The sequence below is a fragment of the Panthera pardus genome, unplaced genomic scaffold (assembly GCF_024362965.1).
Source record: "Panthera pardus isolate Hobbes unplaced genomic scaffold, ASM2436296v1 HiC_scaffold_16, whole genome shotgun sequence".
In the NCBI taxonomy this organism is placed as follows: domain Eukaryota; kingdom Metazoa; phylum Chordata; class Mammalia; order Carnivora; family Felidae; genus Panthera; species Panthera pardus.
In genome coordinates this window covers 141,764-164,442 of record NW_026526721.1, presented here as the reverse complement: position 1 = coordinate 164,442, position 22,679 = coordinate 141,764, and the positions used below count along the sequence as shown (strand labels likewise).

At 42.1% G+C, this 22,679-nt stretch overlaps 1 protein-coding gene across 7 annotated transcripts in view; it reads left to right on the top strand.

The window, feature by feature from the left end:
- Positions 1-22,679, top strand: part of PRMT2 (protein arginine methyltransferase 2) — a 71,174-nt gene that overhangs the window by 23,737 nt on the left and 24,758 nt on the right. For 2 of the 7 annotated variants that reach the window (XM_019434675.2, XM_019434674.2), the window contains 3 exons: positions 12,833-12,946; positions 19,175-19,282; positions 19,957-20,139. In XM_019434675.2, the coding sequence (XP_019290220.1) occupies positions 12,893-12,946; positions 19,175-19,282; positions 19,957-20,139 (345 nt within the window). In that variant the 5' untranslated portion in view covers positions 12,833-12,892. Of the gene's footprint in view, positions 1-10,467; positions 10,625-12,832; positions 12,947-19,174; positions 19,283-19,956; positions 20,140-22,679 lie in introns of those variants that run through there. The other 5 variants (XM_019434677.2, XM_019434673.2, XM_019434676.2 and 2 more) reach the window with 5 other exon arrangements.

The following is a 22,679-nucleotide window of genomic DNA, read 5'->3' as shown; positions in this document are numbered from 1 at the left end:
TTAGTGTTTGCTGCATACCAAACTGTCCCAACATTTGTTCTAAAACAAGTATTTATTTAGCTCGTGACTCTGTGCATTTGCCGTTTGGGATTTATTCTTCCAGCCATTTCTAATGCTGGCCTCAGCTGGCCTCACTGTTTTGTCTATAGTTACCATTGGGCATCTAGGTAGTTCTGTTTGTGGAGGAGGCTTGGTGTTAAGTGTGTGTATGGTTGTGTGTGTGTGTGAGTGACTCAGTCAGGAGTGTGACAATGGAAACTGAATGGCATGTTGAGATTACTTTTGCTACTTCTACAGGCACATCACAAGACCAGCCCAAGATTTATGGGCCTACCTTGTGCTGGGAAAAACTGCAGAGTCTTATGGCCATTTTGGCCACACTTAGCTCGCTGGCCACGAAATATTTACATCCCTCATCACAAAGCATTGCTCATGCTATCTCAGGAACCCCCAAAGCCTCCTCCAATTATGGCATCAGGCTTGCAATTCAGGATCTCATGATTTAAATCAGGTCTAGAGGTAGCTGAGGCTCGCTGGGTTCATTTCTTATTCCCAAGGTTTGTGCACAAAGAGAACAAGTCATTTGTGCCTCCTTGCACACACGCACACACACACACACAGCCCATGCTGGTGATACACCGGGAGGAAGACACAATGGATGCTCCCATCCAAACAGGGGTATGTACAAAGCACATACTCATCACTGGTCCAGGGAAATCCTGAAATCCTGCAGGGTGGTGTTCCTGGGTCCCCAGGTCCAGGGAGGTAAATAGGCTCTGCTCCTTGTAAGTGGCTCACAAACGCCGTGTTCTCCAGCACTCTTTGGGAGTGGCGTCGCAGTCCACTGTTTTCAGGATGCTGGCCTCTGCCCCGTCAGGTGTCCTTCCTTTTCCATAAGGAATGGCCCATGTTTGCTGCTGACTGGCTTTCTCAGAATGATAATTGCCCGTAGAAAGTTGGGGTCCCCACAGGCAGCATTCTTTCTTTCTTTTTTTAAAATATAATTTATTGTCATATCAGTTTCCATACAACACCCAGTGCTCAATGCCCATCGCCCATTTTCCTTTCTCCCCCACCCCCCACTAACTCTCAGTTTGTTCTCAGTATTTAAGAGTCTTTTATGGTTTGTCTCCCTCCCTCTCTGTAACTCTTTTTTCTTCCCCCTTCCCCTCTCCCATGGTCTTCTGTTAAGTTTCTCAGGATCCACATATGAGTGAAAACATATGATATCTGTCTTTCTCTGACTGACTTATTTCACTCAGCATAATACCCTCCAGTTCCGTCCATGTTACTGCAAATGACCATATTTCATTCTTTCTCATTGCCACGTAGTATTCCATTGTATATATAAACCACATCTTCTTTATCCATTCGTCAGTGGACATTTAGGCTCTTTCCATAATTTGGCTATTGTTGAAAGTGCTGCTATAAACATTGGGGTACAAGTACCCCTCTGCATCAGCACTCCTGTATCCCTTGGGTAAGTTCCTAGCAGTGCTATTGCTGGGTCATAGGGTAGATCTATTTTTAATTTTTTGAGGAACTGCCACATTGTTTTCCAGAGTGGCTGTACGGGTTTCACAGCCAGTCTTATTTCATTTTGAACTAGCTCAGTCCCTTTTAGTCCAAGCTGGCAGTGCTTTTGCCAACATAAATTTCCTGAGGTGTGTTCCATTGTATGAATATGCTACACTGTGTATATGCATCCTCCTGTTGACTGGCATTTGTAACGGTACCAACTTTTTTTGCTATTGTAGATAAAGTTACTATGAACATTCTTGGACAAGGCATTTTGGGGATGTATGTTTTCATTTCTCTTGGACAATGCCCTGGGGTTCTTTTTGTGAGCCACAGGGTACATATATGTGTTATGAATTGTAACCACTCATTACTCATATATTAAAGCTCCAACCCCCAATGTGACTATTTGGAGACAGGGCTAATAGGGAGGTAATGAGGGTGATGAGGACATAAGGGTGAGGCCCCCCTCCAATAGGACTGGTGTCCTTTATAAGAAGAGGAAGAGATACTACTAGACCTCTCTCTCTGTTATTTGAGGACCCTGAAAAAGCAGTCATCCACAAGCCAGGAAGAGACACCAGAAACTGAATTTGCTGGCATCTTGATCATGGACCTCCAGTCTCCAGAACTCTGTCAAAATAAATGTCTATCGTTTAGCCAACCAGCCTGTGGTATTTAATTATGGCAGCCAGAGTGGACTTGTGTAGTATGCTGAGCTTTGTAAGAAACGGCCATTTTCCCATAGTGGCTGTAATATTTTACTTCCTCAGCAACGTATGATAATTCTGGTTTCTCCACATCCATGCCAACATTTGGATGTCAGTGTTTTTCATTTTAGCTGTTCTGTGTAAAGGTATAGCATTGGGATTTTAATATTTATTTCTCCAATGATTAAAACTGTAGAGGGACTTTTTAAAAATGTACTTATTGACTATTTGTAAAATTTCTCTCACGAAGTGTCTATTCAATCATTTGCCCATTTCTATTTATTTAATTCGTTTCTGAGTTTTAGGGGTCTTATATATTCAGTATACAATTCTTTTGATATGCAAATTTAAAATGTTTTATTTATCTTTGAGAGCCAGAGCACAAGTGTGGAGGGGCAGAGAGAGAGGGGGGACAGAGAATCCAAAGCAGGTTCAGCTCTAACCACAGTTAGAGCTATGAGATCCTGACCTAATAATGTTCAATGGACTGAGCCCCTCAGGTGCCCCTGATATGCAGATGTTTTGCAAACACTTTCTTCCAGTCTATGGTTTAGTTATTCGTTCTCTTAATTGTGTCTTTTGATGAGCAAAGTTTAAAATTTTGATAGTCTGATACTATGGTCGGCAAATGGATTTGTAAATAAAAGTTTTATTAAAACACAGCTGCACCCAAAATAAAGCGGGGGGAGGGTGCGCCTGGCTGGTTCAGCTGGAGGAGCATGCGACGCTTGGTCTGGGGGTCGTGAGTTCAGGCTCCCTGTTGGGCTTAGAGCTGCGCCCATTCATTAACATACTGCCCGTAGCTCTCTTAATACTGCTGCAAAGGCCGCGTCTAGCAGTCTGACTGACACTGCCTGCAGGGCTTAAAATATTTACTACCTGGCCCTTTACCAAAAAATGTTTCCTGACCCCCGGTCTAATTTCCCATTTTTTAATTTTATTGTTAGTGCTTTTTACATCTAAGGAAACTTTGCTACCTCTAAGTTTAAAGTTTTAGCTTTTATATTTGGGTCTGTGATCCATCCCAAATAAACGTCTATGTAGTGGCAGGTAGGCATCTAGGGTTATCGTTTGTAAACAAATAGCCAGTTCCTGCAGCACATCTTCCAAGAAGACTTTTCTCGTGAAAATTGCTTGGGCACTTTTATTCGAAATCAATGACTATAAAAGTGTCTATTTCTGGATTTTCTTTTCTGTCCCATTGATCTCTTTGCCTATCATTTTGCCAATACCACACTGCCTTGATTACTGTATCTTTATAACAATTCTTGAAGTCAGAAGGTGTATATCTTACAATACTGTTCTAAGATTGTTTTGCTATTCTAGGTCCTTTGCATTGCTCTTTAAATTTATAAATAAACATTAAAAATTTTTTTCAATAAAAATTTACTCCTAAGCATTTAAGTTGATGCTTGTTCTGCATTGCTCTCAGCCTATCCTTGGGGACGCTATCGACTTGAAATGCCTGGAGACACTCACCGCACCCCCCACCCTGTTTGCCACAAGCCCCCACAGACTCCCCCCCCCCCCGACCCCACTGCTTGCACAAACCCCCACAGACTCCCCCAGGTGCAGCCAATGTGGCTGGATCCGCCCTTGCTATCATGACTGCAAGATGCCCAGCTGAAACCACCTTCAGGGAATTTTGAAAATGTGTGTTACTCACAGTTCCTGGAGGGTAAGCGTCCAGCACCCCATGGTGAGGTTGTGGTGGGGGGGCAGGAGGAAGAGGGGAGAGTATGGGCCTGGGGTTCTGCCTTTATTGAGGTCAAGTCCGGTAGCCTAGGGTTTTAGAGGTCTGGTGAATTTTAAACATAAGAGCAGGAATTGAATTTCAGGAAAGGAAAAGCAAGAGGTCAAAAAGTCAGGTCAGCTGGTGCTTTCTCAAAGAGGGAACTTCATGGGCAGGGTGTTGTGGCTTTTCATCTGGTGTGTAGCTGGCGATGTATTTATTGGAGATGGATGTCTGTGAAGTGGAGACCTTGGCACTCAGAAGCTTAACGTTAGGCACTTACATGATGCTTGAAAAAGGTAATTGTCAGGAGCTCACACTACAGTGCTGTTATACGCGGGTTTTAAAAAAGTCCATTTTCAATGTTTTGTTCCTAGCAAATAAAAATACACGTATTTCTCTATGCAGATCTTTATCCTCCTATTTTGCTAAATTCACTTATTTATTCTAGTAGTTTTGTGATTCCTTAGGCCATTCTATGTGAGCAATCTAATTATCTGTGAATACACAGAATTTTCTCTTTCGTTCTAATAGCTATTCCTTTATTTATTGCTTTACTTGCCTTATTGTGCTGGTCAGGATTTCCTATAAAATGCTGAACTGAAGGAGTGACAGTGGATACATTTGCTTGTTTCTAATGAGGATTTTCAGTATAACATCATTAAGTATGATTTTTGTGTTAGGGTTTCTAAAAGATGCCTTTTTAGAGATAAAGATGTTCTACTTTTGCTGATGAGGTAGGGAAGCTGAGGAACTCCATTGTAGAAAGCCTCCATCTCTGCCATTTTTCTGCCAGGTCCCATTTACTCATGTCCCATATTTTGCCTTTGAAAAAGCCAAAGAAGCTTTGTTCCCACTTGAAGGGGGAAGCAAAAAAGTTAATCTTTCTGAGTCTTGTCCTAGGCCCTGAACACCTGATAACATCTAAGAAGAGCCAGATCTCAAACATGTTCTGGACATTAACTTTGAACAAACCTTGGCTGACACTGGCATCAATGCCCCCTACCTTTGGTGATTCATGGAATAACACCTATCATTCACCTGACACTTGCCTTTGATGGGACCCTACCCCGTATTCCTGAAGGAACACCTACGTACCCTAGACCCCTTTCCAATATAAACCCCTAGCCCCCGGCGACGATGAGACTCCTTCTTTCTGAGTCTCCCAGACACTCCATCTCCTCTTCTCTGTCACTCACACTGTTCAGTAAAGTCTGTTTTCACTCCTTCACTTTCCGGCTCACATTTGATTTCTGTCCTGCAGGAAGCCCAAGTCCCTCTGCTGGACTCCCTCCTCTGGGTCCTTGGATCTAGCCTGCCTGCGTCGCTGATGTTTAAAAACATCATGATTGAGTATTGAGTTTTGTCAAATCCTTTAAAACATTTTTAAAGGATTGAATGATCATATGTTTCCTCTCCTTTATTCTGTTGAGATTGTAAATTGCATTGATTTGCAAGTGTTATAGTCCAATTTGGCACTACTAGGGTAAACTCCAGTCCACCTTAATAATGTATCACCCCCTCCACTTATCATTGGGTTTGATTTTCTAAGATTTTATTGAGGATTTTTGTGTCTATTTTTATGAGAGATATCAGTCTGTAATTTTCTTTTATTTGTCAGGTGCTTGTATCAGAGTTAAGTTTCCCTCATAAAACAAATGGAAACTGTCCATCCCCTATTTTCTTAAAATTTTGTTAAATGTTGGCGTTATATCTTTTTACACATTTAATAGAATTCAGCAATGAAACAATTTGCGTTTGACATTGTCTTTGTGGGAAGGTTTTTAACAAATTTCATTTATTATATGTATTTTTCATTTTCTTTTGTGTCAGTTTTGATAAAGGTAATGCCTTTAAAGGAATTTGTCCATTTCATACAAATTATCAAATGTGTTTGCATAAAGTTGGTCATGGTCTTCTAATTTATCTTTTTAAAAATGTTTTCTTTATTTTTTTAAGTAATCTCTATGCCTAACATGGGGCTCGAATTCATGACCCCAAGATCAAGGGTTGCATATTCCTCCAACTGAGCCAGCCAGGCGCCCCCCATTTTTTTGTTTTTTGGTTTTTTTTGAAGATTTTATTTTAAGTAATCTCTGCACCCAATGTGGGCCTCCAACTCACAACCTGAGATCAAGAGTTGCCTACTCTACTGACTGAGCCAGCCAGGCCCCGCCCCCCCCCCCCCCCCCCCCGCCATTTATCTTTCTAATATTGGTGTGATCTGGGAAGAGGTCCCCCTTTTTATTTCTAATATTGATAGGTTTTTTTTCTTTTTTTCTCTTGATAATTCTTGCTAAAAATTGATCAATTCTATTAATTTTTTTTTAAAGAACCAACTTCTGTCTTTGTTAATTTTTTCTGTTATTTCCTAGTTCACAGACTTGTTTATTTAACTTAACATTTATTTAGTTAATATATTTTCTTTCTTTGACTTTGTTTTTAATTTGCTTTTCTTTTTTAATTTTAGCTTCTTAAATTGGAATTTTATTTTTTATTTTTTATTTAAAAATTTTTTTTCTAATGCTTATTTTTGAGAGAGAGTGCAAGCAGGGGAGGGGCAGAGAGAGAGGGAAACACAGAATCCAAAGCAGGCTCCAGGCTCTGAGCTGTCAGCACAGAGCCTGACGTGGGGCTTGAACTCACGAACCATGAGATCATCACCTGAGCTGAAATTGGACATCCAACTGACTGAGCCACCCAGGTGCCCCTTAAATTGGAAATTTAGATCACTGCTTTTAAATTTTCTTCCATTCTAGTGTAAGCACTGAAAGCATCAATTTCTTTCTAAGCTCTGCTTTATTTGCATCCCCCAAATATTAATGTACATGTTAGTCCATTTGGATAGTAATAACAAGGATACCATAAACTGTGTGGCTTACAAACAATAAACATTTGTTTCTCACAGTTTTAGAGGCTGGGAAATCCCAGATCATGCAAATTCAGTGTCTGGTGAGGGTTTACTGGGCCACAGAAGGCGGTTTTTCCCCATGTGTCCTTGCATGGTGGAAGGGGCAAGGAGCTCTCTAGGTAGTCTTTTATAAAGGCACTGATCCCATTTTTGAAGGCTCTGCTCCAATGATCTAATCTCCTTCCCCAGGCCCCACTTCTGAACACCATCCCAATGGGGGTTAGGATTTCAATGTAAGAATTTGGGGGACACAGACTTTCAAACCACAGCAGTACATTTTCATTATCACTCAATGAAAAAAAAAATTTTTTAATGTTTATTTATTTTTGAGAGAGAGCGCGAGCAGGGGAGAGGCATAGAGAGGGAGACACAGAATCCGAAGCAGGCTCCAGGCTCCTAGCTGTCAGCAGAGAGCTGGATGTAGGGCTCGAACTCACGAGATCATGATCGTTAAAGTTGGGCACTTAACTGACTAAGCCACCCACGTGCTCCATTAAAAAAATTTTTTTTTTAAATCATTAACACTCAATTTTTTAAAACTCTCTGGTTTCTTCCTTTGACCCATGGATTATTTAGATATATGCTGCTTACTTTCCAAATATTTGGAACTTTGCTAGATTTCTAATTGTATTTCATTACGGTCAGAGAATACACGCTAAGATTTCAATCTTTCCAATTTATTGCGACTTATTTTACGGGTCAGCAAGCATATTGTCTATCTTGGTTAACATTCCATGTGATCTTAATAAGGTATATTCTGTAGTTGTTTGGTGTATTACATGATGGTTAATTAAATCATTGGTGTGATTGTGTTTAGATCTACATCCTGTGTGTGTTTGTCCAGTTGTCAGTTACTGAAAGATGACATTTGATGTTACTTGGTACTATTATACATGGAATTTTTAGATTGCAATTTCTGTTGATTGCTACTATATTGGTCCTTCATCTCCAGCCTAGGATATTCACTTATTAATTATAATGCGTTATTTATAGATTATTTTGGATTATCTGCATACACAATCATGCCATCTGTGAATTGAGTTTTACTTTTTCCTTTGAGTCTTTACACATTGTCTTCCTTTTGCCTTCTTGCATTGGGGTAAGATCACCCTTCCACTGTTAAATAGAAACGATAGAGGACATCCTTCTTTTCTTCCTGAATCCAGGAGAAAAGCACACACTATTTTGCTATGTTATCTGTTTTTAATAGATGACTAAGATTAAAATACTCCTTTTTATTTCTAGTTTTGTGAATTTAGTGGGTGTCAAGTTTTATGAAATGTTTTTTTCTGCACCTATGTTTTTCATCCTATAACCTGAAATGTGGAAATAATTTTGATTTTTAAATTTTAAACAAGCTTTCATTCTTAGAGTAAACCACACTTGGTCATGATATGTAATTTTATCTTTCACTGGATTGATTTATAGCAGAGTTATGCTGGCCTCATTGAACCAGTTAGGAAGTATTGCACTTTTCTTTATTTTCTGGAAGAAAATGTTTAACACTGATATCATATTCTGCTAATATGTTTGGAAGCATTTACTAGTGAAGCCATCTGGGCTTCTTTGTGAGAAGGTTTTAAATGATAAAATCAATTCCTTTAACAAATATGGAACTATGCAGATTTTCTAATGTCTTTTTGAAATGTTTATTTATTTATTTTGGGGAAGAGAAAGACACACACACACACACACACACACACACACACACACACACACACCATGAACGGGGGAGGGGCAGAGAGAGAGGGAGAGAGAGAATCCCAAGCAGGCTCCACACTCAGCACGTAGCCTTACACAGGGCTCAGTCCCACCACCACGAGATCATTACCCCAGCAGAAATCAAGAGTCAGTTGCCAACCGACTAAGCCACCCAGGCGCCCCATTTCGAAATATTCTTGTTTAGTTTTGGTAAGTTGTTTTTCAAGGAATTTTCCCACTTTATGATTTGCTAAAATTTTTGACATATAGCTTCATCATATGTTCATCATCTTTTAAAAATTCACAGAATCCAGGGGAGCCTGGGTGGCTCAGTCAGTTAAGCTGTTATGCGTCTGATACCGGCTCAGGTAATGATCTCAGTTCCGGAGTTTGAACCCACATCAAGCTCTCTGCTGTCGGTGTGGAGCCTGCTTCAGATTCTCTCTCTTCTCTCTCTCCCCCTCCCCTGCTCATGCTCTCTCTCAAATAAATAAACATTAACAAAAAATCTATAGAATATGTACTTAATTCCCTTTTCATTCCTCAGTTTGTTTTCCTGCTTTTTTTTATCGTGGTCAAATGCACACAAAATTTACCACCTTCACCATTTATAAATGCACAGTTCAGTGGTATTAAATATATTTCCCTCGCGTGCAACCATTGTCAACATCCATCTCCCTAACTCTTTTCATCTTGTAAAAACGCAAACCCCATACCCATCAACTTCACCTCTTTACTCTCCTCTCCTCCCCTGGGCAACCACTACTCCATTGTCTGCGTGATTTTGACTACCTTTTCCTACCACCTCCCCCCGACCCCCCACCCCTACTACAGTGCTGCTACCTGCCCACCTTGAGACCACCACACAGTAAGGGCACTAACGTTTCCCTATTTCACTTCTAATATCAAACTTCTTGGTGAAATGAAAACTTAAATCAACGTCTGATTTGTCAAGTGAAAAGAATGTCAAATGGTTCTCACTTCACAGCATGGATGGGAAAGCTAACTGAATTATTACAGAAAAGCAGAAAAAAGGAGGGCCTACTCCAGAAATCTGCCATTTCTGTCACCCACAATGGGTTTCTGTTCCCCACTCCAGGACCGGCCGCAGCCCCCGCTGCCCCACCCCCTAACCTTGGTCCGGCCCTGGCCCAGGCTGCCCCACCCCTTAATCCCGGTCCACCCGCAGTCCCCGCTGCCCCACCCCCTAACCCGAGTCCGGCCCCGGCCCCCGCTGCCCCACCCCCTAACCCGGGTCCATCCACAGCCCCCGCCGCCCCACGCCCTAACCCGGGTACGGTCCCGGTTCCCGCTGCCCCACCCCTAATCCGTCCGGGTCCACCCGCAGCCCCCGCTACCCCACCCCCTAAACCCGGGTCCGGCCCTGGCCCAGGCTGCCCCACCCCCTAACCCGGGTACGGTCCCGGCCCCTCCAGCCCCACCCCCTAACCCGGGTCCATCCGCAGCCCCCGCTGCCCCACCTCCTAACCAAAGTCCGGCAGCGGCCCCTGCTGCCTCGCTCCCAACACTGGGTGAGGCCTCCACTGTCCCCCCCCTCCACTAACTCGGGTCCGGCAGCCACCGCTCCACATCCCCAACTCGCGTACGGTTCGGGTCTCCGCCACCCACCGCCTCAGCCAGGCTGGGGACCCACAACCGGCTGCAACCCCACCGCTGACCCCGCCCCTACAGGAGGCTCAGCGGGCACAGAAGGGGGCTCCGTGTTCCCCGTGCGCGCCACTACGGGAGACGGGACTCGTGAAGTGCGCCTGCGCGACGCGCTTGGCCCAGAACTGGTCCTTCTCCTAGACGGGCCTGAGCGACTGCGCCTGCGTGGGGCCGAAGACGGGGGCTCCGTTACCCGGACTTAGGGACGAGTGCGGACTGCGCAGGCGTAGGGAGCGGGGCCTAGGGAGGGGTTCTGTCCGCTGCCGGCCTGCGCGTACTGCGCTTGCGCGGGCCGAGGGCGGTGGCTCGGGCTCCTGGTAAGCGCTGTCTGCCCCTCCGCACCGGCGGTGTGGACGCAGAACTCAGCGGAGAAAGGCGGCTGAGGTAGGTTTCTTGTGGGCAGCTCAGGCGGCTGGACCGAACTGAGGTAGGACGTGCCAAGTGAGGGTCTTCGCCGGGCGTGTGCGTCAGTAGGCCGACCGAGGCCTCTATCCCCTTGAAGACCCCCGAACCTCCCTCTTATGTGCTAGGAGCTCTGGCCGCTGACTGCAAGCTCGGCGACTGCAGGGCCACGCCCCTTCCCGGCCACGCCCACCACCCTGGTTCCTCCCCCCCCCCCCCCCCCCCACGCCCAACACCGCGGTGCCGCTTTCCCCAGCCACGCCTTCTCGGAGAGGTGCCCACCTCACTTTCGTCTGCGCGAGCCCTCATCTTCTGTGAGCCCCCTCCCTTTCCTCCTTACCCCTGGTAGTACTCCTGCATCTAAGCCCTGTGTTTCCCTTCATATCCCCCTCATTCTTTCTCCTCCCATCCCCTATTGCCTTTGGCCACTAGTCCCTGATCCTGGGTCGTCTACCCGCCGCCGCACCCCCCACCCCCACCCCCCCGCCGCAGGCTGGTCAGCCCACCTGGCCCTGCCCCATCAACCGGATCCAGCCTCACCCTCCCCAGCCCCTTCCAGCAAACCAGCCCTGTCCAGGCTCCATCCCGCCCTGGCCCCAGTGCCAGTGTTTTCCAGTGAAAATACAATGTATATATATTAGTGTTTGTTGTTAACCCTAAAACAAAAACAACAAAACCCTGCTAGGTATTTTGCCAGCAAAATTGGGTTTATTTAAGAATGGCAGATAATTACAATCCAGCATAAGCAGTCTATGGCTGAGAGTTGAAAGTGTAGTGGCTTCTGATTGGTTGGGTTGTGATAGTCTCTCATTGGTTGTACTGTTGCTGGGGGGAGGAGGAAATCCTTTCTGCTGCTAGAAGAGTGTAGTAGTATCCACTGCGGGATCTGCTCTTTCTGGTGGGTCTGCAGGTAGCACTCATTGCTGGCCTCCTCTGACTCCATTCTAAACGACTCTGTTCTGTTAATTTTCACATTGTAATTATAGATCCCACAAAAATAAGTATTAAGTCATGAATAAGTGAAGCATGCATTTTAAACAAAGAATTGTTATGTAAGAAAAAACACATTCATGTTGGAGTATAGTATGGATTATACGGTCACGGGGAAAAATGAGAACTGAGAATGAGAAGGGAAAGCCTCTGGAAGATGTAGACTTTTTGGTTCCTGTTAGTGGAAACACTTGAAAGCCCCAGGTGCTGTTGACCTTGAAAATAAAACAACCAGTTATTTTACCAGAAAAGTGGGTTTATTTGGAAATGACAGAGGAATTACAATTTCAGACCTGCAATCTATGGGGAAACTACTGGCAAATGGACTAGTGTAGGAGAGGAAGGTTACTTTATATAGAGAAAAAAGAGGTGGGGCACCTGGGTGGCTCATTCTGTTGAGCATTTCACCCTTGATTTGGGCTCAGGTCATGATCACAAGGTTGTGACATCAAGCCCCAGGACCCCATCATGGGGCTCAGGGCTGAGCGTAGAGCCTGCTTAAGATTCTCTTTATCTCCCTCTCTCCCTGCACCTCCCCTCCTCCTCTGCTCACCTTCTCTATTAAAAAAAAGAAAGAAAAAAAAAGGAGGAAGTGGGGAGGAGCTGCTTTGAAGGAAAGTCCATTGGAGGAAAGTGAGTGTGGGTGGTCACCCTTCCTGATTGGCTGGGCTAAGGCTGTTTGGCTGTTTCTCATTGGCTGGGCTGCTGCCTGGGTAGGAGACCCTTGCTGTGGTAGGAAAGTGAACTTTTTCCTGTCTGGTCTATAAGGAGTGGTAGGGTGTGAGAGCTCCCCCTGCTGGTCTCCGGACTACATTTCAAATGAGGTTTCCTTGATTTTCACGGTAAGGAATTTTAATTGGAGTGAAGGCTATCAGGGTTCCAAGAAAAGATTTGGCATTAATTTGTTGTTTTAAATCAATTCAGTAATCTAACAGAAACTAACAGTATTCATTCAATAAATAAGATCAGCATCTTTGTAGACTAGTGAAGAAAACACACAGAAGTTCATAAATTTCAAATGCTTTCTATTGTTTTCATGAAGAATTTCATTTATAAATTTGATTTCTGTTTCATTTTTTAAAAACCAGTTTTACTTCCTTCTGGCATAGGATCTTTATCATGGACCGTAGAAGTGAAGCAAACTTAATTATTATGCAGGGTAACAAAGTATTTTCTCATTCTCTCTCTTTTCAAAAGTAGAAATGGAGGGGAAAATGAAACATTAAAAGCGGCAGCTATGCGGCAGATCCTAAGAGAACCATGGCAACGTCAGATGACTGCCCCAGAAGTGAATTGCAGGTAATTTCAGGTCTGGTATGTAAGAACCTGTATTTAAAAACTATGAACATTGCAGAGAGCAGAGCTTAGCCACCAACCATGGGATGCTTAAATAGAGGAAATTACAGATGGCATTCTGAATTGGGCATCATAAACACCTCCCAGGAAACCTACCTTTGGTACCTGTGCTGGTGAAGCAAGCACATTGTTTTAGTTGTTTAATAAGGTCCTAGGCATAATGTCTTACAAGCAGGTTAGACACATTAGAAGTGATTTATATATTCATACTTTTTTTTCTGCCTGTAACACATCTAGTTTCATTCAACTTATTAGTAAAAAGAAGATTACCCTACATTTCAAGGAATGTTGATTATATCAAATTAAAAACCAAATGAATACTCAAATAATCTTTTTTAAAAAATCAAACATTTTTATATCTGTGATGTCCAATTTTAACATTTCTTTTTTTTCTAGCCTTCTAATGGTTGTTCTAATTTCATTTGGGTTTTCATATATAGATTTGATTCATAGTTGTGTCATTAATCTTTCTTAATCATAAAACTTTTTAATTCCATGGATGTCCTATTCTTTTGAGAAATTTTTAAAATGTCGGAACTTTATAGAATAATATTGCAAACATTATTTGTACATGCCACACAAAAGTGAAACTTGTTAACATTTTGTTGTATTTGCTTTAGAATGTAAATATATATACATATATGTATATATTTTGAAGGAAACCATAGATAAAGTTTGTGCCCCAGCCCCATTCTTCTTCCTCTGTTTCCACAGGCAAATACTACTGTGAATTATAAATTGATCTTTGTGCTTCTGCACCATTTTTTTACGTTTTTATACCTAGTATAGGCATCTTTGACCAACATATGATACTCTTTGTGTGTGCTTTTTAGATTTTAATTAAGTGGCTTCATATTCTGTGTCATCTGCTGCTTGCTTTTTCCACTAATGTTACTGAAAAAAAGTTTTTTTAACATTTATTTTTGAGAGAGAGAGAGAGAGAGAGAGAGAGTGTGTGTGCACGCTAGCAGGGGAGGGACAGAGAGAGAGGGAGACACAGAATCTGAAGCAGGCTCCAGCTCTGAGCTGTCAGAACATGAACTGAGAGATCGTGACCTGAGCTGAAGTCAGATGCTTGACCAGCTGAGCCACCCAGGCGCCCCTCCACTAATGTTATTTTTGGGGGATTTGCCCTTGATGTATGCAGGTCAGTTGCAGTCTTACTGTTATACAGTAGATGTATACCACATTTTATTTATTTCCCTTTTGTGGACACTTGATGTTTCCAGTTTTTGTCTATTTCCAGCAGTGCTGCAGTAAATATCCTACACATCTCCTTGTGCATACGTGCTCTCTGGTGTATACTTAGTAATGACATTGCAGGGTGGAAGGGATTGCATATTTTCAGTTTTACTAGATAGTGATCAGTTGTTCTCCAGTTTACGGGTCTGCCAGGAACCCATATAGTGCTTGGTAACACTTGAGAGCATCAGACTTTGAAAGTTTGCTCAGTCTGATGAGTTAGAAATGATATCTTGTTATTTAGTTCTTAATTACTTGGGCATCTGTCATGGAAGTATTTCTGTACTGTTTGTGTTCATCCGGTTAATAGCGCTCTTCATTACAGAAGAGATGCCTGCTATTCAAAATTTGTGTTTTATCTTTCCTTCCCCTGATCACCTTTAAGGGGTTTTATCACTTTCATCTTTTCAAAGAACCAGTTTTGTCTTTGTTGAATTTCTCTGTGTTCATCTGTTTTCTATCTCATTGGTTTTCTCTTTTTTCTCTTTATCTCTTTTATACTTTGGGTTTCATTTTCTATTTTTATAGCATCTTGTGATGGAAGTTTAGATCACTGATTTAAACCTTCCTTCTCTTTAAGGGGCGCCTGGCTGGCTCAGTCGGTTAAGAGTCCTACTTGGGGTCAGGTCATGATCTCACAGTCTGTGAGTTCGAGCCCCGCGTCTGGCTCTGTGCTGACAGCTCAGAGCCTGGAGCCTGCTTTGGAATCTGTGACTCCCTCTCTCTCTGTCCCCTCCCCACTCATGCTCTGTCTCTGTCTCTCAAAAAATAAATAAATGTTAAAAAAAAAAACACACACAAAAAAAACCTTCCTTCTCTAATATATGTTTTTAAAGGTGTAACTTTACCTCTGACCGTCAGTTTGCTGTACCTCACACACTTATATACATCATATTTTCATTGTTGATCAGTTAAAATACTTTCTAATATGTTATAGTGGAAATTAGAAAATTTCTGGGCTATTCAGACATGCGTTATCTATTTTCAGACATTTAGGAATTTTTGCTTATCTTTTTGTTATTTAATTTTGGCTTGATTATGTTGTTCAGAAAAGATACTATTTAAAGTTTCAGCGTTTGGAAGTTTATTCAGGCCTGCTTTGTGACCTAGTCAGATGGGCTGTTTTGGTGAATGTTCCACATGCATGTGCAAAGAGCATGTTTGCTGTGGTTGTTGGTTTTCTATAAATGTCATTAAGGTCAAATGGGTTATTAGCGTTGTTTAAGTCTTTTGTGTCCTTTCTGACTTTTTGCCCATTTGTTGTGTCAGTTACTGAGAGGGATGAGCTTCAAAAATGTCCTTTTTGATTGTGGATTTGTCTTTTTTTTTTAATTTCCTTTTGAGTCTATCACTTTTTGCTTCATATATTTTGAATCTGTTACTTGGTGCATGGATTTAGGGTAGATTTTACTTTCTAGATTGATGGATTTTTATGAAGTCTTTCTTTTTACCTATTAATATTTCTTGCCCTGTGTCTATTTTGTCTTATGTTAATACAGCTGTACCAGCTTGCGTGGTACACATACACCAATATTTTGAATCTATTTTAAATCTAAGTCCATATATTTAAAATGTTTCTCTTGTAAAGAGCCTATAGGTATGTCATTTTTCCCCCTTGTTGGGTAACTTCTGCTCTTAAATTGGAGTATTTAGTCTGTTAACATTTAACATAATGACTGGTATGGTTAAGTCTAACATCTTGCTGTTCTTCTATTTCTTCTTTGCATATTCTTTGTACCTTTCTCCATTCTTGCCTCCTTTTAGATTAATAAAATATTGTTTGCAATTCCACATTATCTCCTCTATTGGCTTTTCATGTGTATCTTTTACTGATATGTTAGTGGTTACCCAAGAAATTGTGATATGCATCTTTAACCTATCTCAGTCTTTTTTTTTTGCCGACCACTTCATGATGCAAGATTCCTCCAAATTACTTGCCTTTACCAGTCCCCATTTTTGTGCTATTTGTACTATTGTTGTAACATACTTTACTTCTTTATATGTCATAAGCCCCATAATGAATTATTGTTTCCGTATACTGTTTAAGTCTTTCTTATAAAGGATAAGAAATAGTCTTGTTTCCCTACATATTTACTTTTCTGGTGTCTTTATATCTAAAACTCTGGAAAAAATTAAAGACTGTGATAATGCCGGTTGCTGGTGAGTATTCAAGCAGAGAGCACTCGCTGCGTTGCCGTGAGGCGTGAAGTGCTGCACCTTTGGTGGAAAGAATCTGGCAAACGTGTGAATGAAAACCATGCATATTTTTCAGCCCTGATAATCTATCCCACAGAAGGAAGATATCATTACATAAGGGTAAATGTGTAGAGATGTTTGTGGCCACGTTGTTTATGGTGGTAGAAAGTTGGACACCAAGAGAAAGTCCATCAATCAAGGGTGACTGAAGAATCAGGAAGAATTCCTTTTGTAGAGTATTATATAGTCATTGGAAATTATAAATTAGAGTTCTAAGAATTGGGGAGGTTTTTTTGCAAGTTATAATGTGAGTAAGAAAACCCCAAAATTAATAAAAGGGTTTGTGACATTCTTCACAAACAACTATGTCAGAAGAAAAACCACATGTGTGTGGGTGTATGTGTGCATGGATGCGTGTGTGACACGAACATGGAGAAAGTGTGGGAGGATGTGCCAGGTGACTGGTAAAGGTTAGGGAGGGCGGTGAGAAGCTGATGATGTAGGTGGAACAGGGGCAGGGGAAGGGGAGCAAGCTAAAAAGGAAATTATACTGTGTAAAATGAATCAGATTACTGTAGTAAGAAAATGTGCAAAGGATACAGATAGGCAACTAACAAAAAAGATGACCAAAAAGTACTTGAAAAACATGTTTGACCTCACTAAAAATTAAAGGCAGATGGAACCGGAGCACCTGGGTGGCTCAGTCAGTTCAACGTCTGACTCTTGATTTCGGCTCAGGTCATGATCCCAGGGTCATGGGATTGATCTCCAGCTTGGGCCCTGCACTGAGCATGGAGCCTACTTAAGATTCTCTTTCCCTCCCTTTGCCCCTCTCCCCTGCTTTCTGTCAAAAAATAAAATTAAAATAAAATAAGATAAAATAATAAATTGTAAAATTATTAAAAAAATAAAGGCAAACGGAACTAACAAAGACAGTGTCTCCACATCAAACTGGCAGAGTTGAGTGATGATGCGTGTCCACTGTTGATAAGGGTGTGGGAAAACCATTCACTGTTTTCTTTTATGATTATTCAGAGACTAGAGAGCGAGAATGAGCGGGGGAGGGGGAGCGAGGGGCAGGGTGGAGAGAGAGCGAATCCCAAGCAGGCTCCATGCTGTTGGTGCAGAGCCCAACACGGGGCTTGAACCCACGACTGTGAGATCATGACCTGAGCCGCTATCAAGAGTTGGATGCTTAGCTGACTGAGCCACCCCGGTGCCCCTCTTTTAGTCTTATGTAGGTCTGAGGAGCTACCTTTCTGGAGGGTATTTGGTGGTGATATCAGAAGTTATAAAAGTGGGGCACCTGGGTGGGCATCTGACTCTTGGTTTTGGCTCAGGTCATGATCTCACGGTCCGTGAGTTCGAGCCCCACATCGGGCTCTGTGCTGACAGCTCAGAGCCTGCAGCCTGCTTCGGAGTCTGTGTCTCTTCTCTCTGCCCCTCCCATGCTCATGCTCTGTCTTTCTCTGTCAATAATAAGTAAGTGTTAAAAAAAATTTAAAAAAAAAGTTTGTCTTACATAATTTGTAGCGTAAAAACTGAAAACAGTTTAAGAATACATAATGAGATTAGATAAATAAATTAAGATTATTCATAGAATGGAATACTATCAGATATTAGAAATGTATTTAGAAGTAATTTAATGAGGAAAATACAATTAAAAAAATTTTTTTAATGTTTATTTATTTTTGAGACAGAGACAGAGCATGAGCAGGGGAGGGGCAGAGAGAGACACACACACAGAATCCGAAGCAGGTTCCAGGCTCTGAGCTGTCAGCACAGAGCCTGACGTGGAGCTCAAACTCAAGAACCACGAGATCATGACCTGAGCCTAAGTTGGACGCTCAACTGACTGTGCCACCCAGGCGCCCCAAATACTCACAATTTAATGAGTGGGAAATTTGTCACAAGGCAGAATTATATGATCTCCATAAATACCCTATATGCACATATTATATGTACACTTAAAAAAAAAAGCTGGAAAGAATATAAATGTTAGTATGTTAATCATTATCCCTGACCAGTGAGCAAGATTACAGATGGTTGTAATTTTCCTCTGGGTACACTTGTGCTTTCACACATTTTCCAAAGAATGTGAATTACATTTATGTTTAGGAAAATTTGTTTAAAATGTATATATGGGGACAGGGTTGCTTCATTGAACTGGAATGTGTGGTTGGAGGTTCTCCCACCCCCAATGGGTGTCTTCCTGGCAAGTCTGTTCTGATGGAAAGTGGAGACTGGGCAGGTGCACTCTAGGGCTCCCCTTCTGGGTCCTGAGCAGCATGTGACAGCAGCAGTGCAGTCTGAGTGAGGCTGCGAGGGTTGTGCCGGTCCCTAGCACCTTCCTGAGGCCTGCCCAATTCTGCAGTTCTGCCCTCGGGTCTGACAAGGCCCCCAGAGCGTGATGCCCAGGAACAGGTCGTCTTTCTCTTAGGGCTGGTCACTACTTTGAGGATGATGTTCAGGGTCAGTTACCAGGTAGATGCTAAAAGTGCCTCTTATTTCTTTCTTTGATGTTCTCTTTAGGATGTATTAATAATTTTGTACTAGAGACATGAAGGTAGAGCGAAGGTGAGATCCCTTGATCCTGCTACTGAAGATGACTCAACTCGTATGATTAAATCTGGTCACACGAATCTTCATTTGAACCCAAATGAAATAACCAAAAGGCTACAAGTTATTAGGATGGACAGAAAGAGAAGCACCATAGTCATCTCCTGTTCTTTCCTTTGCTTTGAGCAGGAGGGAGAGGGTCTCATGGAATGTGGTGGCCAGGAGCATCTCCAGGAGAGTGCGCACCCAGAAGAGTTTGTGGCCATTGCAGACTATTCTGCCACTGACCAGACGCAGGTAACCTGACGCACTTGCTCACGTGCAGTGGCCATGGGCCTCGGTCCGTGTTTTTTTTTGATTCAGTATGCTAAATGACAGAAGTAGATGTGATATTTGAAGAAGTCATACCAAAGTTAAGTAAAGAGTATTCAGACGTTTAGAGCCCAGTGAGACCTGTGAGTGACCCTTCTCTTCCTACCCTAACAAGTTCCAGTCCCAAGCCTTAGGTGAAAGATACCTGGTAAGGAATCGGGGGAAGCACCTGCTCCAATTTCTGTTTGGAAACCTTGGTTTAGAACCTATTCTAGTTAATGAAAAATAAGGCTATAAGATAAAGATACTGACTCGAATGTAGCTTTTTCTACTTTGTAACCCAGTAAATGAATCACCTACCACATAGCTGAATTACTGTGAAGCGGCTGTTCAGAAATTCTGTCCTAAGCCATTTGAAAATGTTTCATCTTTCCTTTAAAAAATACCATGTGCTTTTCTTTCATGTAGATGTTCCATAAAAATCTCTAAACCTTGGTATCATTTTCACAAATTGTGAGTTGGTATAATTACCTGTTGTGTCCTTTTTGAAATAGCTGTGATTTGGGCCCCAGTTATGGGGGATTTATGACTGAGCCACAATTGAAATACCACTTTCAGGTTTTTCTTGAATTTTGACTTCTGTGTATGTTTTTTTCCAGCTCAGCTTTTTGAGAGGGGAAAAAATTCTCGTCCTGAGACAGACAACTGCTGATTGGTGGTGGGGCGAGCGTGCAGGCTGCTGCGGGTACATACCTGCAAACCACCTTGGGAAGCATTTGGAGGAGTGTGATCCTGAAGACACGTGGCAGGATGAAGAGTACTTCGGCAGCTATGGAACCCTGGTATTGCATTCCAGATCCCTGTTCAGTTGGCCAGGTGCTGGTATTGCATTCCAGATCCCTGTTCAGTTGGCCAGGTGCTGGTTTCTTCTCTCTAGTTTAAAGTTAGCTTCACCTGGACTGCTGCTTCTCATGGTTTAGAGCAGGGTTTGCAGACTTTTTCTCTGGCTAGTAGACCATATGGTTACTCAGCTCTGCCATTGTAGTGCAGAAGCAGTCATAAAACCATAAGCGAGTATGGCATATTCTTTTGATTTTTAAAAACCATTAAAAATCATTCTTGGCTTGCAGGCCATACAAAAACAGGTGGTAGGCTGGATTGGCCCATGGTTGTTTAGAGAGATTATCTGACCAATGGGATTATGAATTTTTCTCAGCATTTAAAAAAGAGTAATACATTTTACTTTAAAAATAAAATACAAAAAAGTTACACAAGTCAACAATAATACCTTTATGAATAACTGACTTACTAGTTTGTGTGTGTGTGTGTGTGTTTTCCCAATTTGGATAAAGACCCATAATCCTATAGTCCAGACAGCTCCTGTTTATATTTTAAAGCTAGATGAAAACAGATGCCTGCAGAATAAACATTGTAGACCTAATGTTGAGTGAAAGAAGCAAGACATCAAAGAACTTTTGATTCAATTATGTAAAATTAGAAAGTGTTAAAAGGTATCGTTTATGAATGTAAGTGGTGAGACTCTAAAGGAGATCAGGGACCTGGTTCCCCTGAGAATCAGGATGGTGGTTACTGTTAAGAGGGGGGGGCCTGTGATGGTGTCAACTTTGAAAATAAAATCGTTATTATACCAGCGAAGCCGGTTTATTCGCGAATAGCAGGGGAACCGCAATCCAGGGCAGGCAGGCTGTAGGGAAGCACAGGCAAGTCTGGAGAACCAATCAGTAGGGAGAAGGGGTGGGCGGGGCTGCTTGAAATGAAAGCCCATTGGAGGATGGCGGCTGCTTCTCCTTGGCTAGGTTTGGCAGTTTCTCATTGGCTGGGCTGCTGCTCAGGCCAGGAGAAAATCGTTCTCGTGCTGGGTAGTGAAGTAGGCTTCTTCCTTCAGACTGCTGGAGTGGTAGCGCAGGAGCCGCACACTTCAGAGCTTCCCTCTCCTTTTCAGGGAGGTTTTCCGCCCTCATTTTCGTATCAGCCAGGCTGGGGTGGAAAGGTTGGGGGGGCTGGCAGTATTCTGGTATTGGCTGCACAAGTGTTTGCTGGAAAACTATATTTGACAGACTGTAAGGCAGTTTTTAATACACTTTTTTGGTAGGTGTGTTATATTTGACAAAAATGTTACAATAAATGAAAACCACCTGTGTATGTACATGACGAGAGCTTTCAAATTATCAAGAAAGAGTATTTTGTTGATTTTAAAAGAGCCATATTGGTGGTTTATTTAATGACTTTTCATTATGATAAGCCATGCTGTAATGGACTTCCTTTTACATAAATCTTGTTTACTGTTTGCTAGATTTCTATTGGGTAAATTTGTAGGGTGTATGTATGGTGTTTTTTGCTTTGGTGGATCTTTCCAATTTGCCCTCCAGAAAGATTGGCTGATTATACACCTACCAATAGTATGTGGAAGCTTATATCACAACCACAATTGCCACAGTGAAAACAGATTTCTAATCCTAAAAGGGAAATATGTTATCTCTTGATTCTGGTTTCTGTTTGTTATTTTCATTTAATTTAATTTAATTTATCCTTAAAGTTTATTTATTTGTTTTGAGAAAGGCAGAGACAGCTGAGTGGGTGAGGGGCAGAGAGCAAGGGGGAGAGAGAGGAAGAGAGAGAGAGAGGAAGAGGGAGAGAGAGAGAATATTCCAAACAGGCTCTGCACTGCCAGTGTAGAGCCAGACGTGGGGCTCGAACTCACGAAACAGACCATGACCTGAGCCGAAACCAAGAGTTGGTCGCTTAACCAACTGAGCCATTTAGGTGCCCTGTTATTTTTATTTTTTTTTTTAATGGTTATTTTTGAGAGAGAGAAAGAGAGAGGGAGTAGGGGAGGGACAGAGAGGAAGACAGAATCTGAAGCAGGCTCCACAGTGTCAGTGAAAAGCCCCATGTGGGTCCAAATGTAACCTCTAGATCATGACCTGAGCCAAAGTCAGCTGCTCAACTGACTGAGCCACTCCGGGGCCCCCAGTTTCTTTTTTTTAAAGTCGGATTAGTCACCTTTTATATTTTGTTGGCCTTTTCTATTTCTCCATTTTTTTTAGGTAAACTTTCATATAATTTGCTCATTTTTCTTTTTATTTGTGTCAGTTTCTCTGTTGAATAAGCTGGTTAGCCTGGACTTACACTCACCACTTGCCTCTCATCTTTTCCCATGGAACTCTAAGTTTTATGGTCTGATTTGTCCTTTTTCTTTGTGGCTTCTGGATTTTGTGTCCTACTTTGAAGACCTTCACTCCAAGATTATAAATATCCATACTTTCTTTTAGACTTTTGTGACCCCATTTAACAATGAAATATTTAAATCAATCTGGAACTTACTAGTTGTAAAGAATAAGGTAAAATTACAACTTAATTT